Source organism: Rousettus aegyptiacus, unplaced genomic scaffold (genome assembly GCF_014176215.1).
Source record: "Rousettus aegyptiacus isolate mRouAeg1 unplaced genomic scaffold, mRouAeg1.p scaffold_m13_p_2, whole genome shotgun sequence".
In the NCBI taxonomy this organism is placed as follows: Eukaryota; Metazoa; Chordata; class Mammalia; order Chiroptera; family Pteropodidae; genus Rousettus; species Rousettus aegyptiacus.
This window is the reverse complement of record NW_023416295.1, coordinates 108,640,000-108,664,817: the sequence shown is the minus strand read 5'-3', so window position 1 is coordinate 108,664,817 and position 24,818 is coordinate 108,640,000. Positions and strand designations below refer to the sequence as shown.

Below are 24,818 nucleotides of genomic sequence, written 5' to 3'. Positions count from 1 at the left end.
ATCTTTGTTTCCTAGTACTTATCATTATTGTAATTTTACATTTATCTCCATGATTATTTGACTATTGTCTCTCTTCCGTAGATTGAAACTTCATGAGAACAGGGCCATGATTATTTTTTGTTCTCCTTTGTTCTCTTACATGCCCAGTTGAAGGCCTGTAACATGGCCTTCATTAAATATTCATTAAATAAATAATGAGCCCCCAAAAATATATCTATCCTAAAGATGGAGGAAATATTTTGGGATAGGGTTGGCTGGCTCAATGTTATTAAACACACAATGCTCAAAAGACTATTCACTAACTTTATAATCATAATTCAATCTCTGTACATGAAAATGTACCAGAATCATTTTTTAAAATATAATTTTAAGGAAGCTCTAGAAGATAAAGTTAAGAGGTTGGGCTGTAGACGCTAAGCATGAGTTAATTTCAAAATTCACAAATAAAACATTTATTGGACAAAAACGGATGCTGTAACCTCATATTAGATTTAAAAATAATGTAATATTTTCTAGTCAGATAAAAAATATTTAATCTCATAGACCTCTAGATATCCTTAAAATTATACTTGTATCTTTCTAGTTCATGAGCCATTAGGACCTAATTGACTCAAAATAAACAGGCAAATGCAATAAACTTGAAATAACCTGTTCAACAAGGTCTTGAATTTATAGTAAATAGCTTGGTTTTGTTCCATTTGAGAGAAGATCAAATAAAATAAGCTTAGCTTTGTTTTATCTTTTAAACAAGAGAAGCAAGATCCCAATATACTTAAATCTGAGTATAAATTCCCATTATTTTAAATGTAAGACAAATTACTCATATGTAAGTTTAATTTTAAAGGAATTATTTTTTAGGTGGTATTAACTTAACCACTCCTGCCATCATTTACTCAGTACCTTTTATCTTGTCTTTAATTATACATACACTAAATACCTTATGTCATGTTCAAGTACTTCAACACATTTTATTAATGCTTTAAACGTACTTATTTTTATGTTACATTTATCAAGGGTATCCCTAACAGATAAGGAAAAAATTTAACATGTCTCTTTGGATTCTCTTCTGCATGTATCTCAGTGTCAACACTCATTAATGCATATAAACAATGCAAAAAAAAAAAAAAACAAGAAATTATTGTGTTGGTTTATTAAGCACTGATGAGGTAGCCTATTTTTTCTGACATTTTAATAATAAAATGCCAGTTCAAATGCCATAGAAGTTTGAAAGCGATGAGTGAGAATAGCACACTGTTTACCTGAAAATTATTGTTTATTTAAAGGCACTGGTCTCCCCATGTGTGAGGGTAGATGATGTGCCTGACATGTGACAATTACGTTCAAAGGACATTTTTAAATGACTTAGATATGAAATCGATATTGTTATTCTTATCATGAATTGTAAATCTCTTTTTAAAAATACATTCTATAGAAAATATGTAATGTAAGTTATTTTAAAATTGAACAAATCTTAAAAGTTACTCAAGCCAGTCTCCTAAAAAGTGCAAAAAGAAATCTTTTATGTGAGTTGAACCTCTATACTTGCATTTCTATTAATAATGTAGGGAGGCAAGAGAATTAAAATGTTAATCAAGCTACATTCAGAGACTGCAATATGTCGATCAGCCCTGTAGCCAGGTCAGGAGGACACCTTCAGAACAAAAAGAAGATTTCTACTGAGATTGTTAACAGTTCATTCTCCACACCTGTGAAGGGAAAACAGGACCCAAGAGTCATTCTCTATGGCTAAAACTATGGAGAATCTATGGATTAAAGGCTGGGAACTGCCAGCAGGCCTTTTGCTCTACATATTCTTTCTTACCTTTTAGCGCTATATAATTCTTCCTGTTCCTCACTGTATGGCCATATCAAAGGAAATGGGAACTAAAGAATGACATGTAAACCGAATTCCCAGAACACTAAGGGTCCCTCTCAGTGCATTTACTCTGTCTCTCTCACCGTCCTCATCAGCTCTATTGTCTCTGTCCCTCTGACTCCTCTCGCTGTCTTTCTCTCTGTCCCTCTCACTCTCTGCCTCTGAGAGGAGACCACACTCTGTGGAGTGTTGCCCCTTTTCTAATAAACTTTCATTTTAACTCTAACTTTGGCACGTTTGTTGAATTCTTTCCACGCTCTTTGCCAAAGGCCCCTCTTCTCCTCTTCGCGCAGTGCTCGGTGTTCCCTCTGCCCTGTCCTGCGTCACTATCACACCAGCCAACAAATAGTACTATTGAAATAAGTGTTTTAGGAACTCCAAAATATGAATAAAAGTTATTATACTCCAAGAAAAAATAAAAATTAAAGTTTGGGGATGTCCTGGTAAAAAAAAAAAAAAGATTGTTTTATTCGCAATTAAAATGTCAAATGCAAAAATTCACATAGCAGGGAGTGAGTTGAAGAAAACACAGGTGCCTAATTCACAAGCTACAAAAAACAGTAAAGGTAACCATCTGGGGAGGGCTGGCTGACTTACTTTTCCTATGAGCTTACCGTCTGCTCCACATTTTTCTTCCAAACTCCACATTTTGACCTTGAAAATGCATCTACATGTTTTGTTACATGCATTTCCTTCTAAACATAAATGCATGCAGCCCTAATTATGCAAAGAATATTAATACAAAGGACATATTGTGTTGTATTTTATTTAATCTCAGTTTGCTGTTTTTTTTTTAAAGGTTTTGTTTCTGGCGGTGACGCCTTTTCAGCCTTTCAGTTGTTCTATAAATTCCTGCACTTTCCACGATATGTACCAGTGCTGACAAGCACAGTTCCAAGAAAGAAACGCTTCTTAGAAATGGTGGTTCACAAGAAGGCTCAGAAAGGCAGACCTCTGAGGACACCAAGGAGAGGAGAAGGGACCTAGGGTTTATAATGCTGATGTGGACACAATGGATCATTATGAAGTAATACTCACAGGAGGGATGACAAAGCCAAAACTGTGAGGAAGTCCTGGCTTGTCACAAACACTGATTGCCCAAGTATCCTGAGTTTATCAGGATTTCTGAGCATCACACTTTCCCGCTATGGTGAATTAATATGCAGAGTAGAAAAACATTTTTTTTTTGACATCAATTTTCTTTTTATATCTCGGTCTGAATACTGAAAATGATGCTCCTGATACTCACAAAAAAAGTACTTATTTTCAAGTATTTGTTGCATTATCTTTTCCAAAATTAGTCTTTTGCTCCATCTTGCACTTTTTTTTATGAAAAAAAAAAATCTGTAGCTATTATTTCTTCAATGTTAAGAGTGGAAAATTTTCCAGTAAGCCAGCATTAAGGATTTACTCTGATTCTGTTAACCAGAGTGTGATAATCTGCTCAAAGATATGCTAAGGGCCAACTTCTGATTCTGTAATTTGCTTGCTTGTTAATCTTGTTTTATGTTAACCAGAGTGTGGTTCTAGGCTTTATAAACTGCCTCTTTTGGGAGCTCTGGACTGATCTCCTCTGACCCTGCATGGTAGAGAATCAGTCGCAGGACGGCTAATAAAGGGTCACAATTCATTTCAATTGGCTCCGTGGGTCTTAGATTTGAGCTAACCACAACATTCAATATCCCTAATTTGTTCTCTAATCACTTGGAGATTCTTCTCCAGCACTATCTGGTACATAGTACCTGTGCTTCTGAAACTTGTTTCTAGCCTTAAATACTTTCTGTCCCGGGTCAAAGCCCCCATTTTTATTTGTTTGTCCTCCCTGCATCTTAAAGCTCATTAAGCGCTAAGCTGAACTCGTCAACTTCTTGAACCAACTTGCTTCCCCTTGACTTTCTTCTTTCCCTATCTACACCACCTCATGCCCATTATTAGCTCTTCTTTCCTTTCCATTCCTATAACTTCTCCTCAAGTTCAGTTCAGGTCAGCCAGATTACAACAACAATACAGCTGAAAACTGTCAAACTGTTCCAAAGAATAATAGGGCTCATAAACAAAGAATTCCATATTACACAGGACTTGGAGATTCACAAAGTATATCCTAGACTACAGTAAAGAAACATCTTTAAGTTTGTTTAACCTAATATTGGCAAATCCTAATCCATTTACCATGGAATCTTTTTCAAGGAGCAACCAAAAAAATCTCCCAAAGTAATGTGTATGAAACACTGCTCTTCCCCATACATTCAATTCTGTAACTGATTTTCATGTTTGTTAATAGATATACAACATTTCACTTTTCCGCTCAAAATTCTGAAACACTCTCAATTACCCATGAAAGAAAACTAAGTACCCCCATCTATCTGCAAACTACATGTTTCATCTTATCTTTCATGGCTTTATTCATCTCTATAGTTAGATGTCAAACAGGATCTGTTGCACTACAACTGCTCACCTCCATATCAAATAAATGTGTTGCATCAAATAAACGTGTACCATCACTTGACAATGAAATAACCTTTCACACATAATTATGGTGCTATAAGCTTCTCTAAAAACTTAATGGTTTCCTGATGGTCTCCAAACTTAAACAGAAGTCTACTTAGCCAAAGAAAAATATATTTTCACTCTTTTCTCCATGATTTGAAAAATTCTGCTACAGATAATTAAAGCTACCTGCACTGAATATTTTTAACAAATTAACTTATCATATTACACATTTTATTCTGAAACAAAGGTGGTATATGATGCTTAGTATAATTGAGTAAGCTGGGGAATTGGTGAGTAGAAGTGGAATGATCATATTATCCATGATCGCTTCATTTCTTTTACCTGTGTTAAAAGACATGCTCTTGTCCAATTAAAAAAAAAAAGGCAACATCTACTAAAAATATTTCTAAACCATAATAATTTCTAGGTTGTAATTTTAACTGAAATATACTTACTTGCTCAGTAAATATTTAATTGTACATCTGCTTTCAGTCAAACGTTATAGTCAACAAAAAGCAGTTAACAAGATGCACACAGCTTGTTATCACAGCGTATAGTTCTTACTATTCTTACAGACATTGGACTCTCAAATATGTTGAATATTATATCTTCCTCCAGCTACTATACTTTATCTATGCTCCCTTTGAAAGCAAAAGTTTTTGGAAAAAGTTGTTCATAGTGTCCCTAAAACATCCGTTCTTATCCCCTTTTGAACCTACTCCCATAAAGCTATCCTTCGCTATTTCAACAGTGTCAGGTCCACCAATGACCTCCACACAGCTAGACATGATGGTCAGTTTTCAGATGACATCTTACCTCACCTATTAGCATTTCACACAGATAATCCTTTCCATCTTCTTAAAAGGTCCATTTATTTAGATTCTGATCAGCACTCACTTTTGGTCTTCCTTCCTGGCTGGTGCTTCCTCATCTTCTAACTTTCAAATGTTAGAATTACCCAGAGCTGAGTCATCAAACTTCAAGTCTTTTCATCCCCCATATGGCTTTAAATACCATCTATATGATGATAACTTCCCTATTTATATCTCCGTCCTGGACTTTTCCCTTGAATTCCAGAATTTTATGAACAGCTGCCAACTCAAACTCTTCATCTCAACATGTCCCAAGTCTATAATCCTTCTGGATTAACCCTTTTCCCCTATGTTCTTCTATTATCTTTCCAATTTCAGTAAAGTGAAGCTTCACCTTTTCAGACACTCCGGCCAGACGCGTGATTCATCATTAAGTAAGCGCTGAAAAATCACTAAGGCTCCCAACAACCAGCCCCCGACAGCACTCTGGGGCCGCCTGTGCAGCTTGGCGCCACCTTGCAGCTGTTCCTGGGGTTGCCCCCTCAGGACCTGGAGTTCTTACAACTATGGAACCAAAACCTACAATCTCCCTATTCCTCTTCCCCCTTCCCATCCCAGTGAAAACTGTAAAACCTAAAATGATATTACCTGTAAGAAAAATATTTTTAAAAAGTTTCTGTCGACTTCATCTCTTACAGACTACCATTTTCCTTGTTCACTCTGCTCCAGCCACATTAGGCTCATTGCTGTTCCTACACCTTTAGAACATTATTGACTCCAGGTGTTTACATTATTGACTCCAGGTGTTTCCTCTGACTGGGTCACTTTCCCCCAGTTATCATCAGGGCCAACTCCTCATTTCCTTACAGCTTCTCTTTTAAAACATCTAACATGTGACGACTTGCCTGCTCCTCTACGTAAAAGAACCACCTCTTATTTCCTTGGTTCTCTCATTCCCCAATCCTGCTTCATGTTTCCTAACATAAAGTATTATGTACTTACTTGTTTTAGTTCTCGTCTGCCCTCCACCCTTGTCCCACTAGAATACAAGCTTCACAAGTGTTGAGATTATGTCTGTTGTGTTCACTACTGTATTTCCGGGGCCTAGAACAGGGGTTGGAACAATAGTAGGTGCTCGATGAATATTTGTTGAGTGAATGACAGAATAAATTTATAAAGAGGCATTAAAATGTGCCACAGAAACATAAACAAAGGGATCTAACCTAAACCAAGGGAACAAGAAAAGACTTCTTGAGGAATCTGAAAGAAGAAGACAAGTAGACAAGTAGAAGTTTTCCAGGAAGAGGGAAAAAGAGAAAGGGTAGAGCTTCCTCATAAAGAGAACCTCATTGCCAAGACCCTGTATTTATTTGTTGATTCAACAAATATTTATTAAATAACCACAATGTACCAGGCAGTGTTCTAGGCATTTGGAATATAAACAGTAAAGGGAAAAGACCATATATAAATTAATTGTTGGGATATGATCAGTTAATTAAAATGTTATAAAAACAAATTAAACTGAGATAGAGAATAAAGAATATGGGAATAGGGAAAGAAGACTAATTAGATAGAGTGGCTAACGAGGTAAAGTTTGGGCATAGACTAAATGAAGTTAAAGACAAATTATCCGAGGAAAAAGCATTCCAGGCAAAGGAATAACAAATTCGGGAGTGTATGTTTATAAATGGAAGGAGCTCTAAAACACTGGCCTTAGAGAGTGGTAAAGGGAGGCTGGGAACAACAAAATAAAACTCTAGAATCTCACTCCAGAAAACCCGGCAGTCTAGCCATATTAAGAATGTTGGACAACAGGAAGCCACTGAAGAGTTTAATGCATAGGATAGCACACTCAGATTAATATCTCAAACCAAACATAAAACTCAGTTTCTGAATGTTTTAATAGTTAACTTGCAACAGCTTCCTTTCAGGTTCAACAGTCATTTCTAGTAAATGTTTATACCACTGGATAAAGTGAAAATGGCGCAATTTAAGTTATTTTTTTCTCTATGTAATACACAAATATGGTCTTACAAATACAAGTTTTCAAGTGTTTGAAAACTTTAATATAATTTAATGTCATTTTATTTTTTAAAAAAATCTTTTAGTATTCTTTTCTTTTTTTAATAATCTTTTTAAAACTTACCTATCCTTTTTCAGTGTCATGTTTTCATATAGTTTCTATTCTTTTAAAATATTTTTAATAATTATAAATATGCTTATTTTAGTCTCTCTGATTTCTTCTATCTCAAAATTTTTAAATTTTTCAGACATACCTGATTTTCTCTGAATTTCTGTTCCCTATGCTAGAAACACAGGGCTCATTTCACTTTAGTTTGTTATGAACACTCCACTGGTCTATCTCTTTCTGTTTCAAATGTTTAATTGTGAGTGCACATTTGGCAGGAATTGTTTGTTCTATGAGAAACCAATGCAGCTAGATATTTCTTAAGAGTGTTGTCTTTCATTTTACTTCTTTTGGTCTGCCCTAGCCTAAGATTCCTTTCATATAAGTTTTTTGACAGAAAATTTCCTGAACCAACTCTGTGGCATGTATTGAGTCCAAGCTAAGTAATGCAGTTTGGGGCGTGGTGATAGCGCAGATCTCATGCCCACTTCCTGCACTGCCCCCAGCTGTGGGCTTATTTATAAGTCTAGGACCACTTGGTACCTTTTTATCTTCCTCCCTCCATTTCCACCAAGGTGTCAGCTCAATACCATTCCAGACTTCACTTCTTTTTTCATTTCTGGCACCTAGATATTATAATTTTTTAATTGTACTCTAAAGCTATAGATAGGTTTTTAATCGTTAAATTTTATCTAACACATCTTGCTGTTTGTAATGGAAGAGGTTCTGTGTTAGCTCAGACTGCCATATTACAGATTCATTCAAATTAGTCTCTAAATTGAATTTTAATTTGAAATATGAGTAACAACATAAAGACAGTTTGTCTGACCAAATAGTTGCTCAGATGTGCAAATAAGTACCAAAAATTAGCTAGGCTGCAAAAATGCTTTCAAAGTCTGTCTTTCCAACTGGGAACACAGTTTCTTACTCAACTAAGTTAGTGTTAATTATAGCTCAGACAGAATGAGTTAACTTTGCCAAAACCATAATAGTAAAGAACATAGAAACCCATCCAAACAGAAGGAAGCAAGCCCGGGCTCACTTGCCCATGGCAAAGCATGGGCAGGAGAGATACTGGGTGCCATGTAAGTGGGTAAGAAGAATTCGGCTATAATTTTTAACAAGCTGATGGAAGTCCAAATGTGAGCTACCATGAGAGTGTAGATCCACTGGGAGTGGCAAACACTTGTAGGAGTTTTTACACAAACCTTTACTGGAGGCTCATGAGAAAGGATGGATTAGGTCAAAGGGTAGAGGTGAAGACCCACTGCAACTGGGAGAAGGTAAAAGAAAAATCTCTCTATCTCAAGGGAGAGGGAAGAAACAGATCTACTTCTAGACCCCTATACCAATACTATGAGAGGTCTCCTACCACTGGGCCGGGAACTCTCCCAATTAAGACCCTCTAACCACAAAAGCAGAGTTTAGTCTGGTAAACCAAAGAGAGGCAGGTTCACAGAGAAAGCCCCATCCTTGAGACCCAGGCACAAAGCCTTCCTGAGACAGAGGCTGGGCCAGGACAACCAAGGTTCCTTTCTTTGTCTTCCTCCACCGGGCTACTAAGTACCAAGTAATAAGCAACAGCTGTCTACCCCTGGGCGGAGGAGGCAGAGAGCAAAGACAGTGATCTATGTGGGACACAAGTGTTCAAGGAATCCTGAACGCTGAGGATAGAGCTCCTCGAACGGTTAAATGAAAGGTAATAAAAGATATTTTCTCTTCTCCATTTTTTTAATGCTTTAATAGCAAAGGTCAGTAGGCATTTTGTCAAGGGGCAGACAATAGTTTAAGCTTTACAGACCAAGTGGTCTCTGTTATAGCTACTCAACTCAGCATTGTAACATAAAGGCAGCCACAGATGATGTGTAAATGGATGAGCATGGCTGTGTTCCAATAAAACTGAAGTTTGAATTAAATATAATTTTCATGTGTCACAAAATATTCTTTTTATTTTTTCAACCATTTAAAAATGTAAAGAGCTAATATGCTGGATTAAGCTGGATTGGTCATGGGCTATAGCTCATGACCTCTGGTTTAAAGCAAATTACTACCAATGAATTATGAGTTTATACCCTAGGTATAATGGCAGCATAAATGATGGGAGGGAGCAACTGGAAGTTTATTGTTGTATATAAATTATTTTATTTAAAGAAAGACTGATAAATTCAAGATATATACTGTCAATCGTAGGGCCACCACTACAGACAATAAAAAAAAAAAAAACTTGTTAGTAATATATAAGACAGAGATTTGTAAACCTCTCCCACCCCCCAGAGGAGGGGTAAAACTAAGCAGGACAACAGGCATAACTTAACATGCATTAATATACTACAATCTTTCTTCTGACTAATTTGTTGAACTACTTAGAACAGAAAACTGTGGTGTCCAAGATCATATGAAGACAGCTATAACAAAATACCATAGACTAGGTGGCTTAAAAAGCAGACATTTATTTCTCACAGTACTGGAAGCCACAATGAAGGTGCCAGCAGATTCAGGTCCTGGGGAGAAACCTTGTCCTGGATTGCAGGCTTCTCCATCAAGTTTCCTCACTTGATAGAGAGAAAGAGAGTTCTGATTTCTTCTTCTAGGGACACTAATCTCATCATAGGGACCTCACACACATGACCTCATCTAAAACTAATTGCCTCCCAAAGTCTCACCTCTGATTTCTATCACACTGTGGGGTAGGCCCTCAACATGAGTTTTAGAAGATGGAAACACAAATATTCAGTCCATAACATACACCCAATCTTAACACTTTGCTATTTCCAGTCATCAATTGGATGCCAACATGGCAATACTTATGAAATGTGTGACATCAGAAAAAATCGGTGTCTGCATGGTCAGAAAATACCTCATTTATCCAGAGAGATGTCTCTGTTAACCTCAACAAACTACGATAAGTCTGAAAAGCTGGAGTAATGCAGAATTTCCCTTTGAGCCATCAAAATAAATACCTCAGCATTCCTTTAGTAATATGCATTAAATTTGACTGTCTTCTTTGTTGTATCGTCCACCATTCCTTTATAAAAATTCTGTCTTCTAGAGAGCATATGCCATGCCAAAGAAAGAAATGAAACAGATATTTTTAGGTTAAAAATGTTTTAAAATTACTAACTTTAGGCTTAAAGGAGTAAGCTTTAGCTATCTGTAAGTTTTACTTAATTGGGGCATCTCTTCTACATTTAATTCTAGACAGATATGGCCATTGCGTGGCCCACTGAAATCTTCATTAAAACCTCAAGGTATGTATTTTAATGGTGAGCAGGCTGTTTATGATCTTCGAGACATTTAGAACTAATCCTGAAGGGAAAACAAAAAGTTCACAAATTTCTTTTCATGTCTGAAATTCAGGTTCTGCTATATCCTCAGATCCCTCTCACTTATACCACTCGGAGGCAAAGGCTGCAGGGAAAGGGGGTCTGGGGTACTACCATCACTTTTTCACTCCTTTTGTGAGCCTGTCAACAGTCCAGGTCTATGAAGTTTTGTCTGTGTATCACAGATCACTGAAAGGTCATCTGAACGTCACAGTCATTATTTTGGGGGTCACTGGCACCGCATGGGAAGAAGGGACAGAACATTTTAGTGCTTTCTTATAATTCTATCTATGAGCATTTTGACTATTAGTACTAAGAAATTAATAACCATCAACATTTAATAAGCACAAACATTTATTAAACACCGGCTATTTTTCAATAATTGTACTAGACTTTTAAAATACATCACTTAATCTTTACCAATATTAGTATACAATCCTTTTATAAGCATTGGAGACAAAGTTCTTTCCTACTGTCTGAGGCAGCATGCTTTCCTGGTGTGCCTCCTACCTGTCTGCCTATTCCTTGAAGCCTTTGCAAGCAATTCTATTTCTGTTGCCCCTTAAAGTTCAAGTGCTTCAAGGCTCGTTACAGACTCTGTTACAGACCTATGCACTTGCTCTTCACAGTATAGCAGAGGTCTCAAGAATCAACCAATCTGAGCTCCAATTGCTTTATTTAGCCTCTTTATGCCTCAGTTCCCACATATTCATAATACTAACAGTATCTGTCTCAAAGGTTTGTTGTGAGGACTCATTGAAATGAAACATGAAAAGATCTAAGCACAATGCCTGGCATGAAGTACATACTCAGTATGTGTGAGCTGTTGCTAAAATACTCAAGCTACGTTAACATATATTTTCTGTTTAACGTCTATCGTCCCTAGACTGCTAGTTCTACCCCTAGCCCTTGATTTGGGACCTGGCATGTAGTAGACTCTCATCCACTTTTCCTTCAACAACTTATTGAAGGAGGAATCAAAGGAGTGTATCGCCATGCAAAGTGGGTGTCATTATTCCTATACTAAGAATGAAAGACGTAAAATGTGGAGAAAGTAAGCAATACTCTAAGCTTCCAAAGCTAGGAAGTGGCAGAACTGCAATTCAAATCCATGTCTGTCTAAATCTGAAGCTTGTGCACTTTCCATTTATTGTTTTGGGAAAAACACAGGCCCTGAGAAGAAGAGGTGGGGAATAACCACTCATCACTGAGCACTGGCTAAGGAACGGATAGTGTTCTAAGCACCTGTATATATTTTCTCAATTAATCTTTACAACAATTTTAAAAGGTAGAGACTATTATTATGTTCAGTTTTACGGATGGAAACAAAGTACAGAGGAGATAATAACAGGCAAATGTTAAATTACCAAGAAGAGGCAGAGATAGGTAGGATTTGAACCCCGACATCTGGATCTTGAGCTCACCCCCCTGACCTGGCACAAGTCTGCCTATTTCCGCATCATGTAATCCTTTACAGTAAAATAGCCCTGAAAAAAGAGTCAAAAAGTCACTCTTGGTTGTATTACCCTCCAGTCAAAAAAATATTTAGTACACTTTTGATATCTGGCTATAAATAGAAAAATGCTGAACATCTCCATAAATTTTAATTCCTGTCCTAAACAATCACTGAACCTTAAAGTCTATCCGGAACAACTCTTCCAATTTGTCATTCAACTTTCACCTGTACATTGCCAGCGATCGAGCAAAAGAATGTTTACTAATTCCCAGAGGGCACTCATTCTAATTTTGAACAAAATAAATGTAGGATTTTTTTTTCTAAAATAAAAATCTGTCATCTTCTATTATCTGCTCACTTACCTAGTCTTAACCCTGAAATGATGCAATATTTGAAGACAAACCACTTTGTCTTCAGCACACATTTGAACACTTATATTTCAGACACTGTGATAGGCAGTGGGTACACAAAGATGAATATAATTAACTTACGCTGTTTAGGGTGACAGCAGTGTAAAAGAAAAAATTCGATCTTATGTGATAAGTGCTCTCGTAGAATTATGAAAAACGTGCATCAAGAACGAAGTGCTTTTTGGAAAGGAGTGGGTTGGCAAATAGGCGTGTATAGAGGAAACTTTTTGTTTTGGCCTCCAGGCATCTCCAAATGCTTCCTGCTTCTAAAGAACACTAAAATAAACAAGGTCCTTGACTCTCAGTATAGTCTGAAGGCAAAAAGTATTATCTGTCTTGTCCTCTGGCAGTAAGGTGAGAGTACCCAACTTCTAGGAATCAGGGAAAAAATAATCATCATTGTTTAATGGTTATTTGGTCGGGCCTGTTCTTAGCAGTTTATAAATATTAAAGGCAATGTTCCATGAGGTCGGTCCTATTTTTACCATTTGCTATTTTATAAAGAAGAAAATTGAGATTTAAAACAATCTAGTAACATTGGGAGTTATAGAGCTAGTAAATGGAAAAGGTGAATTCAAATCCAGGCTGGCCGACACTGGGGTGCACGTCTGCCATTCTAAGCGACAACTGCCCCTTTGTAGGACTGAATCATAATAGCTTAACCGAGGTCAGGGCCTGTGGGGTTTTCAGGTGGTAGAGTGGAGCCCTGTGGGGCAGTGCTCACTGGACAGGATAAACAAAGGCAGTGAATAGCCAGGGATGGATCCCTCTTCCTGGTGAACGAATGAATGAAAACACATTTATTTCCACTAAATTTTATATCTTTTACTGTAACATGCTATTTTTAAAAAAGGGGGGAGGGGGACCAAAATGGAGTCACTTTCACTGAGTCATGTCACCAAACCCAAACTTAACGAACATAATTGCAGGTTCAGCCTTTCCCACGACTGGAATTTTAAACCAATCATACTGGAATTTCCTGATCAACACTATTAATTTGCCTGATAAAAACCTCAGCTTTCCCCTATGGGAACCTGTCCTAACCTAAAATACTTAGTCACACCCCTCTTTCTGTTCATAAAAACTTTCCATTTTGTACAATTCCTAAATGTGCCTTTCTAGTTGCTAGATGGGAAGCTGCCAGATTCATGAATCGTGTGACAGAATCAATTAGATCTTCAAATGTACCTGCTTGAATTTTGTTAACCCTGCCATTCAAGCTAGGTTGATATGATGACTGGCCAAATTATTGGCTGTTCCTCCTAGTTATATGTCACCTATAAAAATCTTCTATTTTTCTCATCCAAAATATTGATAACAATGTTGAATACAGCAGAGAACCATACTGCTGTGGGAGAGTGTTTTAACCACTAGAAATCCAATCATTCACTTCACATACCTCTCCTTTTTCCACAAAGCTTCTACCAGAGTTGTGATGTTATGAGTATAGTATGGCTATGGCATATGCCTAAAATTTGACTAGACCTATTCTTAGTGATCCCATGTAGGTTCTGTGGGATTACCAGTTTTTTTCTGTGGGAATACCAGTGTTTTTAAGTGCTGTTGACATAAGAAATGTCCAAACCTATAGAGAATTTTTATAACAGTTTATTTGAGCCAAACTTATGACATATGCCGGGGAGCAAGATTACATGGAGGTGGGAAAAAGCACTTCTGGGACTGGATTGCAGGACAATTAACAAGACTACATGTTTCCTTAAGGACGATTATGGCTGTTTCAAAAATGTGCTAACCTAGAGGCTCATAAACAATGGATGGCTTGCTCGAGGCAAAGATAAACCTTTTGCTAAAAGGTTATGTGTATGCCTGGAGCCTGACTACCCACCAAGACCTGCCCAGTTAGAAATTTATGATCAGATCACCCAGTGAGGTTACTTTCCATATAACCCCTTTTTTCATCCACAGTGCCAATCAATATTCCATTCTTCTATTAATATGCCTTAGATTTTTCTGCCAGGAGGCCACAAGTAGATTAAACTATAGTTTCCTTTCCTAAAACTCACTTCTCATCTTTTTAGAAGCCAGGATATTTGTCCATCAGCAATTATTGCTTCTCTATAATATTTCTCAAAAATCCCTTTTAGCAGTCTCTCAGTCATATTATCCAATTCTCTCATAACTTTTAAATAGACTGAGCTATGGTTTGATTTTTCCTCCCCTGTCTAACTTGGGGGTTCAAATCTTATTGCCATTCTGTGATTCCCATTATTCTATCTTTTTTGGGTTAAAGATAATCCTTTGATAGAAAAAAAAAAAAACATTTTATACTGAAATATCATAACTACCACCACACTGGGCAAGTAAACAAAAATAGCAGCATTAGTTGGACTTGAAAGAGCTACAGCTCTTCTAGTGGGAAATTACCACAGGTTTAAATTAGAAGCCCTGGTTTTCTATCCAAGACAAATAGCTAGATATAACTTCGAAATAATTTTCAATTCAACATCATTTTTTTCACGTAGTCTTTGACCATATTTATTTTTATTAGGCAAGTCTTCAAATCTGGGGAACACATTACTTAGTAAAATTCAATCACAAAGTACTGATGAAATCAACATGACTTTTTAAGGTTATGTTCATATTTGCCAACACAGAGTGATTTCAAATTAAATTCACTTTAACTTGTTTCTCAGGACATAGCTCTATCATTTATCCATTTATAGTAAAAAAAAAAAAAAAAAAAAAAAAGATGAGACAGTAGAGCTTATTTGTATGTGTTTATGTGGGAAATTCTGCTGGAGCTACACTCTCCCCACTATTTTAACCTTTTCAGTACTATTCTGGGATTAACTTGCCTGGTTCGATTAACAAATTAAGATAGCAGATGGATGCAAGCAATGAAAGTAGGGCTATGGATACTAACACCAGCATCTCTCATCCTTTCTTGGCCCTGGAAAGCATTCCACTTTTACATGTCTGCTACAAACGTACACACACACACAGAAGCAAAACAATAACCTATGACAGGCATTAATTTTGCATTATTACAGGTCCGACTGCTTCTTTTTTTGCATTAAGAATAATTCCCACAACACTTGGTCTAGCTATATCAATTTCATTCATTCATCCATTCAACCAATGAACAAATACTGACTATGCCAACTATGTGACAAATAATGTGTTGGGCTCTATATAAACAAATGGAGCATGTTTCCTGATCATACCCTAATAGAAAGATGTTTCCTGACCATACCCTAATAGAAAGATGTTTCCTGACCATACCCTAATAGAAAGATGTTAAGGCTTTAAGAAAAGAACTCTCCCCAAGAGGTAATGGCTTTGTACCTACACCATCCCTAATATCCAGTATAAATATTCCCATTTGATACTACTCTCTAACTGTTCCTTTTTCCCTACTAAATAGCTAAACCTTAGCACTCCAAAAGCAAAATCATTATTTCATAAAGGACCAGAGCACACCAAATCCATCCCTGGGCTTGGATAGCTGACACACCAAATTAGGTTTCACCAGATTTATTTTTCCTTCCCTGGACTCTCTGGCAATGATTCTCAATTTCTTTTTAATTTCAAAACTTTATAGAAGACTATCACCAAATGTAAAATACCCCTTTTAAATAATCAAAACTCTGAAAATTTGAGTCTCTCTTTGCAACTCTTTATCACCAAAGAAAAGAAGAGGTAGATGCGACATAATTCTGGCTCCTAAAAAAGTTCTGTAACTATATAGTGCAAAAGGAAACACTCGAATACTGATTTGCGAAACAAAAAAGTGCTACAAAAAAAAAATTTTTTAATGTCTAATGATGTCTACAGAAAACATGAAAAAACAAGCAAGCACTTAATGTTTGTAGACCAAAATACATCTGGCTGCTCATGCGAGACGGCTTTAGGACAGGAGCCATAAAGTGTAGTCAGCCCCTCTTTCCCGCCCCGTCACAACCATCAGTGCACACACCTTTAAAACAATATAAAAACTAGGCTTAATTTTTATTTTCCTTCTTCCTTAATCTCCCCTCCTGTTAAAACAAACAAACAAACAAACAAAACGCAGAGGGAGAAGCAGGAAGCCTTTTTGGACTGTGAGCAAAAGCAATTTTCAGGCAAATGATAATTTTATGAACACTGGTGAATACAGCTGATTAGAAAAGCTATAGGCTGCCCAAGGCTTGAATTGGGAGATATACAAAGTCATAATCTCTGCGTGCCTTGAAAAATAAAAAGGGAAAATTTTAATGTATCACAAATTCTATGAAAAGTGTGGTACCATGGGATTTTCATTTGCATTCAATTTTTGCTCTCACGTTTTTTTTCCATAAGGCTGAAATCAACAAAATAAAAGCTCTTCATTTTATACTAGAATTTTTAAAGCAAAATGTTTTATTTTTTAAAAAGGGAAAACACATCAAGATTTGTTTAATCAATATTTTAAATTACAGCTTATTTTAGAAGCCAAGAAATCAAGATTTCCATTTATATTTTTGCAAATTATTCAAGTTGAATTTAACAGAAAAGTTAGATGACTGTGACACCAACATTTTCTTTTATGTAAGCACCTGAATGCAGCTATTGATCACATAAGCAACGTCACAATTTTAATTACTTCTGGTAATTGTTTTAATTATCCATTTTTATCCAAAAGTTGGTTTTTTATTATTTCTTTATAAATCATTATTTTTAAAAGCAATTCTGCTTAAAATTAGGTGGGATATGTTAGCAGAAGTGAACTTTTGAAGAATTCTGTTGTATTACCTTTTTCTGACCTTGAGATAGAAAGTGAAGAAGAGTTGGAGCTATTGGACTTAAGAAAGTTCCTAAACCCATGAAGCCTTTTACACAATTAGGTATTGCCATGTTCTTTGTTATGAAGGTGTTAAGCATCATGGATTGTAACCTGCTTCATTCCCTTGAGTTTAACTGAAGGTCATTTCTAGTTTTAGAGACTAAAATCTGAGTAAATTAACCCCTAGTGTAGAGAAGAATTACTGTGAAGATTTTAAATTCTGGAAGAGAAGATACCACACTAATCTCCTTATCAGAATCTTCTCTTTGCCACAAGGGTAACTTTCAAGTGCTACTTTCTAAATCACTGTATAATATAAAATATTAGACTGAAAATGAGTATATCTCATATTATGACCACTTGAATTCAACATGTAAATTTATGCATAGTAATATGTAAATTATAGTGCTCACTATATCTTTAAAAATCTAAGTATATGATCTTTAAGCCTAGCGATAAGAAGCAAAAGCTGATCTATAGATTTTTCTTAGTATAGTTATAACCAAATTTCTACCTGATACTTACTTAGAGTGTTACTATTTCTTGTAATTTCTTTCAATCATTACAGATGTATTAACGCATGGTTGCCAAGTTGTACACGTGGAACTGCTTTTATGTGTATTCTTCCCTCTGTCCAGAATACTTTTTTTTTCTAAGGATCTTATTACTACATCAGAACTGGTTAAATTTTGCTTTCTCAGTGAGCCTTCCTTGACCAATATGACCTAAACTGGTCCTTCCCTATTATTCATTATCTTCACGCCATGTTTATGGTCTTGAGAGCGCTTCATATTTTCAGCTAATATAATTATAAGTTACCAACTCGGCCCCTGGCTACCAACTTCATACATCCCATTTTCCACCACTCTTCACATGTACTCATGTATTCACGCTGACCTCCTTGATGTTCCCAGCATGCACATGTAAGGTTCTTCTAAGTACATTCCCACAGATATCTGCAAAGTTTGCTTCCTCACTTTTGCAGGTCTCTTCCTCAATGTCACCAATTCAGAGGGCCTTCCTTAACTATCATATTGCAAACAGCAATCTCCCTACCCTTGATCCAGTCTTATTTTTCTCACTAGCGCTTATAGTTGTGTGAGACTCTCTCATTAGCATGTAAACACCTTTAAACTTAACCTATTTTGTTCATTACTACTGTCACATTGCTTAAAACAGTGCTTGCCATAAGGTTGTCACTCAATACTTATTTGTTGACTAGATTAATTCCATTCTTATTATTTGTTTCCCCTATTAGACCCTTAAGGACCATACAAGGAGAAATACTGTTTCTGGTATTCCTATGGCATCTCGTATATAGTAGGTGATAAATGAATATGGATTGAATGAACTAATGAATGAATGAATGGTTTGCAGGTGTGTGTGTGTGTGTGCGTGTGTGTGTGTGTTTAATCTCTCTCTCCAGGTAGACTCTAATTATGACAGAGTCTAGAATTACGTCTGTTTATCTCGCAAACATAAGCCAATCCCCCAGTAGGGCCTCACATATAGTAGGCAGTAAACAATAAGTAAATGAAGAACCCTCCAGAACTGGAACCAGAGTGAACAAGAATCTACTGTGGTCACCCAGAGGCCTCTATAAGGTTAATATGAGATCTTAATGGCATATGGGAAAGAGTGTGGAGCAGTGAAAATCTTAAGCTAACTTACTCATCCTTTCAGGGCCCAGCCTGGTAAAGGTTTGCTTCCCAGACAAGATCCAAGAAGCTAGTGCAGACTTCTGAGATTCTTCCTTTCAGATAGCTTTTGAATTCTGGGAGTAGTAATTCTTAATTTCAAACTATAGCTCGGATTTGTTTGCTTGAAATTGTTACCCAGAGGATTTCAAATAAATCAATGTATGGTGCCAAAGTGCATCAAACAAGAAAAAATTAGTTTGTAGCATAAAATTTCCCACTACCTGGAATAGTAACCTTGAAGACATTTTTTATCATTTCTCTCATGTTTTTCATTTGAAAAATAAAGATGCTAAAAAAGAACCAGCAGCTCTCAAGTTATGGATTATGTATTCAGGTTTGCTGAGATGTCCGTGTGAGGCTTTGTCAAGCATCTTATTTCTTTCCTCTCGTTTGCTCACTTGCTATAATCCATCTTAGTTAATAATCACAGCCTTGGTGAGCTATGTTTACTGACGAAAATCATAAAGTGTATATGGAAAAAGAAAAGTTAAAAACCACTGGTTTATATTCTCCCCGCCATCCTTCCCAGGGTCAAAATGTTGTGAATCTATGAACTGTACTTCACTATATTTTAATAGTGCTTAAGTTACTGCAGTCCTTAGTTCACGCACATGAACTTACATTCATTTGTGGTTTTGTACTGTGATCAGGGTCTATGTAAGGCACTGAAAATACAAAGATTTTATAAATGGTCTCTTCCCTCAAGGAGCTCTATTTAATGAAGAGACAGATGCAACAGTATGAGAAATGTTTTGATGGGGCCAAAGCAGCAGGTGACCTCGGAGCACATAAAGGGGCATTAAAACAACCTGGGAGACTGGGCTGATCTGGAAAACCTTCCAGTAGGTGACCAGAAACTGAGTCCTAATTTTAATTAATCAAATTAGAGCTGCACAGTGTCGCAACCATGTAAGCCAAACTTCTAGTGAGGCACAGAGGAAAACTGATACCCAGAGAGACTAATAGACTCAACCAAGGTGAGTATCAGTTACAACTAGAACCCTGATAAGCAGTATTGGGCTGCCTCTTTTAAAGAGACTTCCATTGTTTTATAGGCAATTTTTCAGAACTCCTAATTTCATCAGTTTAATGATGCAATTAATCAATTAACTACATTTTAATCAGGTAAAGAGAAAACTATTTTTATATATTGACTTTATGCACAGCGATGCTGCCAATAACCTATCATCCATAAATTACAGACTTTGCAGTGAGCTGCTGGTGAATTTATTCAGATACATCCACAGTCTCACTCAGCTTGCCTCTTGAGGTATTTACTGCGTGAAACTAATCACACTGGGAAGGACAGGGACAGTCTGGCTGTGAACAAGAACAAACTTTAAGAATAGATCTTAGTCAGATTGCACTTCCTTTCCACAACTGAGCGAGGCATCTAAGGGCTAAGGTAATACCAAGAAGTGAAACATTTTCAGTAGTACATAGTAGTATATAAAATCACTCAGGTATCCAATTTTCTTGGAGTGTTTTTTTTTTTTCTTCTAATATAGTCGTTTTACTTGGGATATTTAAAGACTGATTTAGTAATGGGACAACATAAGAGCTCATTACATTAAAACAGAAATACTTAGTAAATTCATAGTTTCTAATAGCATGCCAGCTGTTTGGCTCTTAGCGGCAACAGATTTAAGCCTGCTTAGTACAGATGATAATATTGGGGTGAAATCATGGATTATACAATTTACTTCTGAGCTCTTTACTGTTAATAATTTACTAGTTTGCATGAACATTTCCCAACATAAAATCAATTAATTTTTTTTCAACCTTTACCCCGAGTAAGATTGCTATAGGCACTACCTATAGGCATTACTGCGTAAAAGTCACCCACAATCTTTCCAAATTAAAAACCTCACTGAGTTCATTGGCTTTTTCACCGTAGTCGCAGCAGGATGGTCTTTTGTCGTGTCCCACAGTCCAGTTTAATCCGCTAGAAAGAATATTTTTAGAGGTACATTGAACTAAATCATTTTCGTCTGAAAACACCATTTCCAAATGGCCGCCCAGGGTCCTAAATCCGGCCGCTGCGGACGGGGACAAGCAGGTGTCCTCCGCTGCAGGGTCGTGGGACGCAAGCGACTTCACAAGTGGGCGTTGGGAGCCAGAAAGGAAACCCGAACGCACGGGTACAGGTATCACGAACCCTTGACGGGCGCAGCGGGGAGGCCCGGATCGCAGCGGACTCCGTCCCCAGGCTTGGGGAGGTCCCGAGGAGAAAGCAAACACTGCTTTCCCCGTGCCAGGCGGAGAGCAGGACGCACAGGGTCGAAGGTCAGAAGTTGAATTTCGATCCAGGCTGCGCTGCATCTCAGAGCCTTCCGCAGCCCCGGCACCGCGGCGGCACCGCGTGGAAGAGGAGGAGGACGGCTGGGGCAGGGGAAACTGAGTAGCCACAGCCGGAAAGCCGCCGGCAGCGCGGACAGGCGCGACCCCTGCGCACACGAAGCGCACAGCGGGCAAGAACCGGGCTCGGCTGCCGCGACGCTGCACCCCCGGCCGGGGCACGGCTGCCTGCGCGCCCCATTTTGCCCTTTCGGCCGAGGGCAGGTCCCCGCCGCCGTGCGCCCGGAAACCGGCCGCCCCGGGAGCGCCGCGCCTGCCCCGCAGCCGGACCGACCATCGCCCCTCGGTGCCCGGACAAACTTCCTTCTTCCTGGGCCCCCCGGCCGCGCTGGCTGGCATCATGCGGCTCCCCCGCCCGGCTTTCCAGGTCTCCGGGTTACAGGCGCCCCCGCCCGGCACGGCGAGCTTCCTCCCTGCCCCTCTGCAACCCCGAGCCCCGGGCGCCTAGCGGTCCCCGCGCATCCGCTCCAACAAAGCAGGTGGCCCGGAGGCGACCCGGCGAGGGGCTGGGAGTGGCGGCGGGGGCGCCAAAGCCCGGCCAAGGCGCCCCTCGGCCTGGCGAGTACGGCGTGAAGGGACAGCGGGGACGTGGCGGGCAGAAAAAGGGGAAGAAAGTATCCTGCTCTCGGCGCGAACGCCTTGCCTTCTTCGCCCTCCTCGCTCTCTCTGCTCCCCCTACCCGAGCGCGTCCGCCTGTCCCGGTGGCAGTTGGCAGAGACAGAGAGCGAGGCAGAGGGGACGCAGCAGCCTGGCGGGCGAGCCGCTCCCTTACCTCTGTCCAGAGTGAGCGGCTGGACCACTGTCAATGTCGCCATGTCTGCCGTGGGAGCCGAAGTGACGCTCGGCTTCAGCATCAGCAACCGCTTGTAGTGAGAAAAAGAGGAGGAGATTGGGGGCGGGGGTGGAGAGGGAAGACGGAAAGGAGGGGTGGGGGGGGGGAGAGAAGGGAAGGTGGTGGTGGTGGTGGTGGTGGTGGAGGAGAAGAAAGACTGGGTGGGTTGGCAGCCAGATGGAGACGCAACTGTTCTTGGCGGGCCGACCTTCACATGCGGCGTGAAGCTGAGCAGGTATCGGAGAGCGACTGCATCGCTAGCTCTGGGAAGGAAAAGGCTCTGCCCTAGAACTTTGCTATTCCCCCCCTCCTCCCCCACGGAGTGCTGGATGGGTGTAGCTTCTGTGTTTTATTTCAACTTTCCACTCAAATAAAATGGTCAGAGTGTACGTGCGGCTAGAGGAAGGGAGAAGATTGAAAAGGGATATGAGTAGAGATTAAGAGAAATTGTCAACACTGTAATCCCGTCCCCTGGAGAGAAAACGCTTCTAGTGCAGACATGCTGGGATTTAATTACAGTTGCTGTTAAGGTCTGTTCATGGTTTTTTTTTTTTTTTTTCTTTTCTTTTCTTTTTTTCTTTTTCTTTTTTGGAATGTTGACCTATAACTGTACATAACCGCCGGAAGGCCAGGGTTCCATCACTAGGTCTCCATTAAGAACCTGAGTATATTGCCTAAAAAATAATGTACCTTAAATGCAAACTTCGTAAAAATGGTTTTAAGTTAAAAAACAAAAAAACAAAGTTTGTAAAACATGTACCTATCACTTTTTCAGGTTGATCTGTGGCCAGTGGTTAGTCAGAGTTGCCACATAATAACATGTGTGTCAAGAATTGAGCTAGAAGTGTTACATGCCATGTGCGATGTGCCATGGCCTGATTTAGGGATTCAACACAGTTCCTGCTTTCTTGTAGCTTATGATCTAATAGGACAAGATGTTATTAAAAGGGTGACTTCAGAGTCAGTTGATCAGGATTCAGTTACTAGAACCTTCAAATACTGGCCGTGACCCCTTCATCCCAACAGACTGCATTCGATCTCTTGCCACTGTAGGGACTCTCATTTCTTGATAAAGAAATTAAGATGTATATAGAAATCTTGTATAAGCAGAATGGTAATGACTGTTGGTTTAGGATTGTAAATGACAAAGCTGCCTCCATCCCCTTCCCTATGACAGAGAATTGTTTTCACTAGCTATAATAGTCTGTTTCATAGCAAATTATTGGCGTATAACCCATGTCATTGTCTTCTGATGACAATACAGATGATTTCTGAAGATATTTTCCATCCATGGTCTACATTTTTATTAAAAAAAAAAAAAAAGCAAGATTTCACCAGTGATTGAGAAAATCAAAGATGATTGGTCATACATTTAACAGACCCTAACGACATTTCTAACATAGTAGTTCAATATGCCTATATTTTCATTTAATGTTTTAGAAAGAACCCTATTATTGAAATTCAAGTCTCAGTTATGTGCTCTTCGGAAAACACATAATTTCTCAGATTCACAGTTTCCTCATCTATCAAATAAGGGAATACCTTCACTCTCACTGAGTTTCTATAAAATGAGGAAACTAATTCTACCCTGCAATCTCACTGAGTTTTCTGAGGGTCAGATGAGATCATGCATATGAATATGCTTTGAATACAGTAAAGTATATACAAATTTATTCATGCAATGAACATATATCTCACATGAATGGTGTAGCAAGCACCCTGTTAGCTGCCGGCCTTGCAAACAATAATGAGATGTGACCCTCTCTACCCAGGCAGTCCTCAGTCTGGGCTGGGAGACAAATAGTGAGCAAGCTAAAAGAATTTTATGCAGTAAGTGCTCTAAGCACCACCGAAAGAAATTGTTGTGGGAGACAAGAAGAAGCAACAATTCAACTTGATTGTCATTATTCATATACCCTAAGTCACACAACAGAAAGAAGTTGAGTTTTGCACAATAAAACCAGAGTATGTTCCAAAGTTTTGCACAAAATATCAAACCTCGTTCAATAACTGAGGATGAAAGAGACATACAAATCCCTCAGCACTAATGTAGTTCTTTTAAGAACATACTTTATTATGAATATGTATTTGAGTGGTTGGATTCATAAGTCTGAAAGCCATAATTGTAACTCTTTTAACACAAATTCCAGATCATGAGGTCCACGAAGATAAGCTTTTTGTTTTCTTGTTTCCTGATGTATCCCCAGCACCAAACATTTAATAGCATGTTTCTGTACTTAGGCCTGAGCTCCTTAATTTAAAATGTATTCTATCATTCTCCGTGTTGGCTCTGCAATTTTTTTGAAAGGATTGAAAGAGAAAGTAAGAGGAAGCACAAATCATATGTTCATCAGTTATTATTTCTAGTAGTGGCAAGTTCAATGACTTTAGCTTATGCCTCCACGGGTGTAGAAAATGAATAATAAACAATCCATTATCTGTTAGAATTTGTTTTTCTATGAAGTATGAGTAACTATTGTCTCTCCAATAACATATTTATATTTGAGACATGCAGAGACATAAGAAAATTTTCTTAATCTCTTCCTTTGCTTTGGTAGATGTGACCATACTTAGGTCTCTTGAATAATTGCCTGGACCACTCCTGTACCAACCAGTATTTCATGAAGGTCATTATACTTGATCTATTCAGAGGCATGTTGCTTTATTGATT

The 24,818-nt window shown here is 38.3% G+C and overlaps 1 protein-coding gene across 2 annotated transcripts in view; it reads right to left on the bottom strand.

Moving 5' to 3' along the window:
• LIN7A (lin-7 homolog A, crumbs cell polarity complex component) overlaps window positions 1-22,424 on the bottom strand; it is a 115,519-nt gene extending 93,095 nt beyond the window's left edge. Inside the window, exon 1 of one of the 2 annotated variants that reach the window (XR_001595279.2) lies at window positions 22,088-22,227. Coding sequence is in view for 1 of the 2 variants with exons in the window: in XM_016132400.2 (XP_015987886.1) it covers window positions 22,088-22,169 (82 nt within the window). In the remaining variant the exon portion in view is untranslated. Of the gene's footprint in view, window positions 1-22,087 lie in introns of both variants that reach the window. The other variant, XM_016132400.2, reaches the window with a different exon arrangement.
• Between the last annotated feature and the right edge of the window lie 2,394 nt (window positions 22,425-24,818).